The 11442-nt window shown below is 27.3% G+C and overlaps 1 protein-coding gene across 1 annotated transcript; it reads right to left on the bottom strand.

Annotated features, from left to right (window-relative positions):
- Positions 1–905: 905 nt before the first annotated feature.
- On the bottom strand, positions 906–10881 carry LOC139425486 (uncharacterized). The gene is made up of 8 exons (XM_071180493.1): positions 10708–10881; positions 5905–5956; positions 5364–5450; positions 5124–5207; positions 4691–4771; positions 3799–3882; positions 2651–2761; positions 906–1817 (listed from the first exon to the last, which is right to left on the bottom strand). Exons 1-8 carry the CDS (start codon positions 10754–10756, stop codon positions 1658–1660), a joined length of 708 nt encoding a protein of 235 aa, XP_071036594.1. The 5' UTR covers positions 10757–10881; the 3' UTR covers positions 906–1657.
- Between the last annotated feature and the right edge of the window lie 561 nt (positions 10882–11442).

The raw sequence follows: 11442 nt of genomic DNA on the forward strand, positions 1-11442 counted from the left end.
ATTATATTTCTTCTGAGAGGTTGCTTGTGAATGCATCTTACTATAATTTTTATGCTTTTAAGCAACTGTCGTCACAGCTTCAAAGTATTTAAAAAAATTACAAGCGAATAATTTCAAAACCTTTAGATTATACATTATGTAATTTTGTTTAATTCTAAGGAAATGTTAAGGAAATACTTTGATATCCAAATGTTATTGTTACAGTCGTAATTGTTTCAGATATTCATAGACTAATGTTTTAGTTTCTTATTCCACCACGCAATTTAATTTCGGAAAATTAGTTATGCAACTCTTTTAAATATGATCTATGGTAATGTCCAAATTCCTGTCTTATATTTATAAATAGACAATCTGCATAACTTTTTTAAAATCTCAAATTAGATTTCATTTAATTAAACAGTAAAATTGAGTTTTCTTACAAGCAAATATCAATCCATTAGAGCAATTTTTTTTTTTTTTTTTTTTTTTTTTTTTTTTTTTTTNTTTTTTTTTTTTTTTTTTTTTTTTGTCAATCTATTGATACTCCGCCCTGTTACAGATAACACAGATAAAAGGTGCATGTTATCTGGAAAGAACTGAACAAAGAGTTCTGAGAATTGACCAACAATAACAAAGTAGGTAGGAAAAACTAATTAAAATCAGCTACGAAATCTTTTCTCTCCGAATACGAAATCATTGTTTATAAGCAAACGCGAGGCAAAAAGTATAACAGGAATTAGCTAAGCGATATATATAACCTGCGGTGGCAATTTCTGGTGTTACCGAGTAATTGAAAAAGTCCCCAAGGTTAAAAAAATCTTTTTGACTTATTATATTATTTTAGTACACACAATAGTAACATACATTTTTAATAAAAATAAATTTCAGTAATTCAGAATATTAAGAGGAATAAAAAATAACACAGCTTTAAACAAGTTCCATTTATTGTACTTATCATTAATTTTACATGCATATTATGTTTGCAGTTTTAATAAATAAAGAACTTGCAATCAGAGATGGTAAAATTCTATTGCATTCAGTTGGTAGTGTTGTAGAATTTCGAAGTCATCCAGTTTTGTAAGGACGATTTTGGAAAAATCACTTTTGTCATTTACATTCGGGGGATGTCGTCGAATTTAATATTTAAAGTATCCAAAAAAAAATCGTCCGTCTTTAGAGTCTCACATTCGGAAAATGTCCAAACATTTGGGAGCCTCTCAATTTCGAAATGCATACTTTTGGAATCACAAAATCGGGAGTTGTCCGTCTTTAATCGGTTAATAACTAGCTTTAGACTCACATAGACCGGAAAAATCACACTATCGTGCAATGTTTGTTTTGAGAGACACATATGCAGGTGAAGTCATTCTCTTTCACAGTCACTCCATCGGGAAATATCTAAGATTTTGAGTTACACACTCAGGTAATGTCACAGTCGGGAATTGTCACAGTCGGGGAATGTCACAGTCGGGAAATGTCACATTCGGGAAAAGTTACAGTCGTGAAAGTCACAGTCGGGAAAATTCACAATCAGAAAAAGCCACATTCAGTAATTGCATGCTTTCAGAGTCACAAAGTCAGGAAATGGTTGCACTTTTGGAATCACAAGTTTGGGAAATATCGTCTAGTTCGGTAGTCCTAATTCGGGGAATGTCTAGTTTTGGGTTCACTCAGTTTTTTAATATTTCCGCATGAAACACCCTGTAAATAGGCGTCTCACCATGTAACGGAAACTTTTCCTGTCTTTCTCTCTGGCCATTTCTCTTTTTTTAGCAAAATCTGGGTTTTTGTCCAATTTTTCTTCCAGAATTTTGGTAAAATGAGAAACATCACCACATCTGTAAGAAAAAAATCCATTTATTGCTAAACAATCTGCAAGAAAATTATTAATGTACTTAAATTTACATAAAACTTTATTTATTTTGTTTATTAATCATGCAAGTTAAAGAATTGCAACTGCTAAAAAAGAATTTTATTAATAATTGCGCTAAATAATAAGCTTGACGAGGAATTTGTAGAAAGAATGTTACATTATCTCTTATTATAACAAAATCCAAAGTTTTTTTAAATCTAATCTTAACCTTATTCTTAATTATTGAAATATCTTATTATTATCATAAATTTTTTTTTAATATTACAATCACAGTAGATTTGATTTTATTACTCAAAATCAAAGAATCTAACGAATTGGAAAAATATACACAATAATATATACAATTAAATACAAAGTAATTGAAAATAAGAAAATTTATTTATGAACTACAGCTGCGTACCTTGATGTTTCATTTTTGCAGAGAAGCGAAAAATGTCACAATTTACAATTAAGCATACTTATACATTGATGTTTCAAATTTTAAATACACTAATTAATTAGTCCCGATAATACTTGAAATTGCTTTGAAAAGCGTACTTTCTCTGAACTAACTGAAATTTTTAATAAATTTAATAAAAAAAATTTCTCTAAGCTTTTGCTCGTATTGCTGGTTTATAATACTTAAAAACATATTTAATTACAATTTCATATTTCTTCAGTTTAAAAAGATGACGTAGAATTAAATAAATAAGGTATAAAATATTCTTTTAAATCGTATAGAAACGCATATTTGTGATTTAAATTCACATTAAAAGAAATGCACTTATTTAAATATGATCGATAGCAATTATTATATACCTCTTTAATCCAACCACAATATCCAGTGATTCCTTCATTTTATTGGCCTTGGCCAGTATTTTTCTCTCCCTCGAATCAATCTCGAAGTGCCATTTTCCACTTCTGTCACTACTAAAATTAAAGCAGTAAATTGATAAAATTAATTTATTAGTAAAATTTAGGTACTTTAAGCTAAAAAGAGAACAAATAAAAACTTGAACACATTATTGACTTTTGATTTATAGATCATATTTCCATGAAGGCAAAGAGCTGTGTGACTTTTCTCAAATATGCTATTATCATAATAATATACCTGAATGTGCAGGCATTAATTATAAGGTTATGAAACCAGATCTGGAAATGTTTGTTTACATGCATTTCTTGTGACTTAATAGGAACCTTTATATTCATAAGAGGGAATGTTGTAATTTTAGTCAGTTTATTCAAAAGTTTATTCTATGCAGAATATTATTCTTTGCAATAAATTATTATTTTTTAAAAACACAAGTGGTTAAAAATTTGGGATTTTTTTTTTTTGAAAAAAATATTTTAATGAAATTTTATATATGAAATGCTAAAAGACAAAACACAAAAATTGAAAGAATTAATTGAATTGGCTCTTGCAAAATAAATATTTAAAAATATGGACTTTTTCAGATAACAAATTTTGCAAGAAGTAGAACTAGCTTTAAGGTGTAAAAGCTTTCAACAGTTATTTTGATCACAGCAAAATTGGTCTATTGAGACCATGCTTCCTAGATTGTGGTTACTATCCCGAGTTTGGATAATAATATAGGTAAATTTATGAAACATTATTATCTAAAAAATATATTTACATTAAACGGAATTGCACTCAATAAACAAAATAAAATTTTGCATTTATGGACAGTAAGAAGGAGTTACACATAACTGTGCAAGTGCAGAAAATTGGATTTTAAATTGTGGATTAATATACTTCTACTATTTAACTAAAATCTCGTGAAAATGAAAGAGGAAAATATCCATTCTATTTGAAGATGAATGAAATAAAATGTAGGTTATTTGTTTCTGGAAGAAAATAATTTAAAGAATTCGAATAAAATAAAATTTTAATTACGGTAAATTTAAATCTGGTTTATTAACTAATTGAAGACTCATTTTACGTAAGTTTATAACATGTATTTAATTACCCATCCGTAGCAACAATCTCTTTATCAAGAATCATTTGTGACTCTTTGGGCTCAATATCAGCCGGCAATTCTTCAATTTTTTCGCTAAAAATAAAAAAAGAAATTAGTGCATGGAGTAATTACCTCAACATTAACAAATGCCTTCCCTGTTAAAATGAGTTTCTCAAATTTGTGAAAAAATATGATAGAATCTCCAAAAAATATATAATTGAAATTCAAACCTCTACGCATAGTGACGTGTTCAAATGAACAGTTATGAGAACTCATCTTCATTTGTAAATAAACACTGGGATTAAGTAGAAAAGTAAAACTAAATATAGTAGATTTAAAGAAAATTTTTACTCGTAAAATAATTTTAGAATGGAGGAAAGTGCAATAAACTATTATCAAATTAAATTTTTCTTCGATTATTTAATCTTTATAAACTAATAAAGTTTGAATTTTGTCACATTTGATGATGATTTTACATTTTGTCACGATGCATCAAAATCAGTAGGCACATTGAGCATGCCATTATACCCAATATTTTAAATGCGTAAGTTTTACAATTCGACTATATTTATTTCGGAGTAATTTTGAGAAAATCTTTTTTACAATATTTGCTTGAAATATTTACTTATCAAAAAGTAAAATTATTAATGTTTTTAAACTATTTTCATACCTTGTACGTTTATGCTTCATATTAATTTTTCGTGATTCATCAAAGTCTGAACAGAGCATATTCATTTAGTTTGCACTTTTGAAATAAATTTTAAATATATATTTTTTCATTAATTTTACTACATAAGTTTACCCGCAAAAAAGTAGAATATGTTCTAAAAATTACAAAGTTAAAAATTAAAATTTTGTTTGAAATACTTAATCTTAGTAATATTAAAACTATTTTACCTACCTATTCAATATAGCAATATTTTCATCGGATGAAGATGACTCATTTAGCTCCATTTCAGCACTCATCTCAACCATGTCATCACTAAAGATAAGAAATAAAATTACCGTTTTATATAGTTAACAAGTAAAGCTTAACATATGCTTAACATGTAGCATAATGTCATGTCTTTTATTAATAAGAATTAAATCATATTTATGAATTTTGTACTATTTATTTTAAATCATTAAGCTCTGATAATCAAAAATATTTCTATATGTATTTCTTAAGAAGAATTTTACACAATTATTTTATGAAGATTCCACGATGAAAATTAGCATTCAAAAGTAGCAACGTAAATACTATTCAATATATGATATAGAAAATCAATAAATATTTAAAATCTCACTGAAGGCAATTAATACAATAATAATAAAATAAAAGCTAAATAGGTTACCTATCCAAATTTTCAACATCTTCTTCATCAGTTGTAGATGACTCAGAATGCTCTATTTCAGCACTCAATTCTTCCATGTCATCGCTAAAGGTAAAAAACTAAATTATCACATTATATTGTTGCTTCAATTTCGAGACATGATTTCGTTTAACACATTTAATAGTAAAAATGCTTAATATATTTATAAATTTTAAAGTACAAATATTATGATCTCTTAAAGATAATAACTCTATATAGTACCTATCACTAGCTTCATCCTCTTCCTCACCAGAAGACAAGTTTGTCTCCTCACTCACTACTTCACTCACAACCTCCAGCATTTCGTAGCTGAAAAAAGAATGAAAATAATGTATTTATGGATTAGATATTTATAGACGGAATATTTAATTATCTCAAGATGGTCATCTTTCATCAGTTTCTTGCTCAACTCATATTAAAACCATTATAAAGAATATTTTAATGCAAAGTAATATTAAGGAATTAAATTGTGTTGAAAACAACTCTTAATGTATTTTTCATTCTCATATTAACATTTTACATCGATATTCACGTTTGATATTTTCTTTCCATGTTGTATGATCCAAGTACAAAATCCAGTTTAATATTTTTCCCATATAATTGTATTTAATCTATATTATTTAAACAAGACAGTTTCCTTGCACTTTTTATAAAGGAATATTTTCTTTATATATTTTTCTTTTTCATTTATTTATTTGCTCTTAAAAATTTCCATTTTTCTATTAAAAGATACACTATTTGTCAATCTAAATCTAATACTTACCCATCTGTTTCAGATGAACTACTGCTGGTTTCCTCTGCAAGAAATCCAGGCGCTAAAAATAGATTATTAAATAAATTTCAACTAAGCTTATTTTTGACTAAATTCAAATTTGGGTAACAAAAATGTTTTATGATTATTAAACACATATTAACGAGATAATCAATCAGAAAATGAATAATTATAACTAAATTTTCAAACACAAATGTAATAATAGTAACTGAATAACCTAGCTCATTTTTAAAAAAAAAACTGTTTAATATAGTTTTTAACTTTTTATATACTTCAGTATAGTTCGAATGAAACACTTAACAACATAGTGATTTTTTCTAATTTTTTTCAAAAGTGAAGTATACTTTTCATGATAGCACATACAACGTTTTCTCTATGAATATCATATTGATGAAATTAATTTTGTTTTAAAACTTCGTTTCAAAACAAATAAAAATGTCTATTTTAGCTGATAAAATTGAAGGTTATAAAGAATTTTATAACTTTGTTTTTCATTAAATAAATCATAATATGTTTTCTTCGTAAGTCAAATAACATTGTTTCTGTTCCGAAAAATTCCAAATAAAATTACGGTGAGAAGTATTGGCATTTACGGTGCATTATCCCTAAAACACACGTTACCGTAAAATATTATGCCGAACTTTTTACTGCAATATTGATTTAATTTGAATGATTCAGTGATTTACTTTAATAATTACTGTAAAATTCTTTTGTTCTGGTTAAAATGAATTTCATGACAAATAGTATCCTCACTCATTTTCCACGCCCAAACGCGCCCAAATTGACGGAACTTTTTACAGTAATTTGATTCCGAATGATTTACAGTGTAGTGCAACTTGGTGCTGCAACCATTAAGACCTTTATGAAAATAAATTAACAAATTAAATTCCAAGGAAGGAAAATATGTTTCAGCTCTAAAATATTATTTTCATTCTTCACAATATAAAATAATTTTTAAGAAATTTATTTCAAATTTTGGAACGTTGAAAGATAATAATATATTTGTATTTGTACTAATAATAGCAGTTAGTTGATATTTTTCTTATCTATTTCTATTTGAAGTTTTTCATTTCATTTTATTACTTCCGTTTGCAATTTTTGGAAGAATTTTGATACTTTAATTCAATTCAGTTTCAAAGATTTTTGAACAAGATTAAATTAAAACTATTTTTTTTAAATAAATCTATAAATTACAAAAATTAATGAATGTCTCAGACAAAATAATATAGACATCTAATAATGTATATCACCACTTCCTGCTTAGTTCCAAAAGTTTTAGAATGAGTCTACTCAAGATTTGGTCATATTTCGAAATTTTTCCTTTACTTAAAATCTATAAAATTAATAGTTTTCATAATTACGAAATGGCCTTGGATTCCTTTTCAACTCCTTTTGCCAATAATTAAGCACAGCAAAACGAAATAATTCACTCATTTTCTCAAATTATAAGTCACTCGCCAAAAAAGACGTTATTCACTTATAAAAGTTCAAATAAGAATGAGGATTTAATATTTTCTGTTATATTGTTGGAGTTATTAACAATTGTCTTTTTTGGCAACAATGTTTAAGAAGAACCATTAAAACAATGTACAAAGGTGCAAACTTTTATTTAACTCTCTTAAGTATTGTTGTAAATTTTTTAATTTTTAATTGTTCAAAAGTTTCTTAAAGCAAACAACAACAATTACTAAAAGGTTTGAAACTGCAATTCAATAGCTTGTGAGAATTCGAGCGAAATTATGTGATTATTATGAAAATGACATTGAATTGATTAATTTTTACCTAAATTGTAGCTGATATGTATTGACAAAAAGCTGAAATTTTTAATATCAAGCAAATCAGAATTACTCGCTTCTTATATGAGGATTTTTAACTTTTTATGATGAGAAAAAAACTATCGCGAAAATAAATGCAAAATGATTTCTAATGTATAACAAAATTGTCGAAAAAAAAACCCAGATGTATGGCAAAATTATTTCTGTTAAAAAATTAAAAAAACAAAAAAAACAAACAGATTTTTTGATGATAAACCCTAAAATGTAAGGTGCTTAAATCATTTTTTTATTGTTTTGGGTAACAATTTATTGAAATTTCTAAACTTTAAATTATAGTTCTCATTGCTCAAACATTTAGAAAAAATACAAAGCTGAAAAGTAAATTTAACAGAAGTCCCGCAGTGGACTGATAGTTAAGACACGGTTCCCAGTAGATCACCGAAGTCAAGCATCACTGGCTGCTGTCAGTGTGCGGGTGGGTGACCACTCGGGGATGTTTCCCAGACCGTCGCCAATAACCCATTGTGCAGCTCTAGAGCGACGTAAATGAACAACAACAGTAAATTTAACAGAAAAATATGTCTCACCCCTTATACTTATGTAAAGATTTTTATTTCTTGACCCATGGTCTACTATTCCTAAACTACCCTATTTAGTTTATAATATTTTTGAAACAATAAATTAAAAATGACTTTAAAGACAATAAACGAAAACTTGAAATAAACGAGAACTTTTAAACGAAAACTTGAGTGCAAAATTCATGGCTGATATTTATGATGAATGCCTGCTTAATGTTTTATTGAAACCGTAATTAATAATAAGTTATTTAGTTTTAACTTAATTTACGCAGTTTTACTTTTCAAGACTATTTTAACAATATGGTTTTGCATAAGCTGTTTTGAAGCAAGTTAATGTAAATAAAACAACGACTTAACCGCAATGACTTCTTATTGTGACTAGTGAGATAAAAATTTTAGCTCATTAATTGCAATTATGCTACTCAATTCGGAGGTTTTTTTTAATGTCATTAAAAACAACATCATGCAACTAGGTAGAATTAGCTAGTGTTGCACTAAAAAATACAATGCTTGGTGTTCGTATTTCAATTACTGTTTAACCAATATTTCGGCTCCATGTGAGTTAAACGTGAGTATTATTTTAACCATACTCAACAATATTGATTCATTCTATTAAAGAGCAGAAGAGAGAGTTATGAATAAAACCAAACTACGCCGAAAAGTTGAATAGAGCAACTACATTACGGTTTTAACCCATTAAGGCCCAAATTATTTCTACTTAATATATTTCAATGAATCTTTCAAATCTATATTATTATGACCTAATAAAAGTTTAAAACTTAAAATTTAAGCATATTTTGTACTTACTTAAAAATTACAGCCCGTCCTCATTTGAGGACACTGGGCATTCCAGTGAGAAAATAATCTCTCTTGGATATGCATGCAGACATAATGGTTAGTTCTTATTATAAATGTCTATTTAATTTTTTGGTATAGAATAGGTTTAAATTTTATCACTCCTTAAGACTAAATATTATTTTACACTTTGGTTACACACCGTGGGGATTTATATTCTTTTTCAAACTTCAAACTCATTTATGTATGCAGTGATAAAAGTAATTAATTTCAAGCAGTCGGAAATTCACACTTCTTGAATTTTTTAGTAAAAAGGTAGTATATCTATAACTTTTCTAGAATGATATATTCTACGCAAGTAAATTATTACCTTGGTGTAGGTGGAATTCTTTTATTCGAAGAGGTTTTCGAATCTTAGCTACCCGGAAAAATTCCTAACCTTCCCTTAATTATGAATACATGGGATTTTCAAATTTGACTATTATGTGTTTTGGGGCACTTTCGACGCATTTTTGTATAATTTTGAAAAACCCTTTTTTCACAGCGCAGATGAAAAAAAGCATCTTGAATCAATTAATGCTCAAACTCAATGTTATTTAGGAATTTGGAAGAGATATAATTTAGAATTTTTGCAACTTTCCTCTACGTTGGTAACTATTAGCTGGATTCCAGATGAAACTAGGAAAAAGTCACAAAGTTTTGTGCACAAATCATAGCCTCATTTTAATAAAAAGCTAGTTTTTCTAAAAACAATAATATTTTTTTTAAAAATCTTGAAATATATATTTTATTTTACACTGTCTGAAATGTTTAAGCACAAGCAAGAAATTATGATTTTTAAAAGCTGCAATTGAATGTTAATAAAAAGGTATTTGATTATGATGTAGCTAAAAATCGAAAGCAAATAATTTACAGAAAAATATTTATTGTATCATGACATTGATTAATAAAATAGCAGGAAATAATTGGTTATCTCAGACTTAAGCGCCAGGCCAAAAGTGACACTATTTAGCAGTCTTAAAAGCCTACTTGGATATTGATCTCCTATTATTTATAATACCATAGAATATACATTTTTCCTATTTTATTAATTAGCATATACAAAACACGGGTTTATTTTCATAAATTAGATGAAAAATATCGACAAAATATAAGGTCATAATCAGGGAAATAAAGCTATTAATTCCTTTCCAATTGGTAAAAAATTTAGATTTTTATCTCAATTGGAAATAAAAATTAAACTTAATTTTCTTTTATCTCCACATTGAACTGAAGATATTCCAAAAATTTGAGGAAATCTTTTTTTTTGTTATCAGTTTCTTTTTAGAACTTTTATTCCAAAAACTAAAAAAAAAAACATAATTTCGAGAAATGAAAAAAATTGCAATAGATATCATGTCAGATTTTTTTTCGTGTCATATTTGTATTTGGGGCTTCATGGATTACTTTATGTTCACCGAACTCATTTTTTCTATATTCTAAGTTTTAAAATGCCAATGAATAAGAACATAAAGAAGCTTTTGTCGCAGTAAAGTGTCTTCTAGAAACGAATGTTTACTCCAAGTATGGTTAAGAATTCAATGTTCCAGAAAATCGAATTTTTCGTGCGCTTCAAAACGATCGAATATATTGAGAGAAGAGCGAACCTGCATGTCCTGTCAGATGACCAACTTCTATTTCTGCATTTCTTTTCATAAACCTTCTAAATGTCGTCAGCGGTATTACATATTATCGTTTGTCGACTCTATCTTTAGATAACTGGTGAAATTATAGCGGCCGTAACTGCAACCGCTTCGATAGTTGTTCCTCGCTCTGACTGCAGACGATAAGGGGATGAAATCATTCGTCAAGGGGTAATGTTGTGATAACGTCAGTAAGCTAACCCTCGTATACCGGATTCAGAGGAAGAGAAATAAAATCAGCCGATATCATCTGAAGAAGTCCAGTAATATCCGGGGGTAAGCATGGAAAATGCCCGGCAATTAAGTTAAGTACTGCGGGGACGTATATCCAATTCTTAAGAAATATATATATTACGAAAATTATAAAAAGAACGTTGAAGTTATGAATTAGGTATTATTTCTTTTCTTAATAAAAATATTATCAACTAATGTATAATGTAAATTCTTATGTTACAGTAAAATCAATTTTTTAGTAATGAGCAATTAAGCTGAGTAATACGGGGTCTGATATCGTATTTATCATAAATGTAACTTACTGAAATTATAAAAAAAATTATGAAGTTAATGAATTATTTATTATTTCTCATGTTATGAGATAGAATAGAATAAATAGTTTAGGTATTCAAAGATGAATTCTTATAAATGAATCACCAAATTTTAATTAGTTTTATTTTCATTCTCTAGAAGGTGAAACTCTAG

Source organism: Parasteatoda tepidariorum, chromosome 4 (genome assembly GCF_043381705.1).
Source record: "Parasteatoda tepidariorum isolate YZ-2023 chromosome 4, CAS_Ptep_4.0, whole genome shotgun sequence".
In the NCBI taxonomy this organism is placed as follows: domain Eukaryota; kingdom Metazoa; phylum Arthropoda; class Arachnida; order Araneae; family Theridiidae; genus Parasteatoda; species Parasteatoda tepidariorum.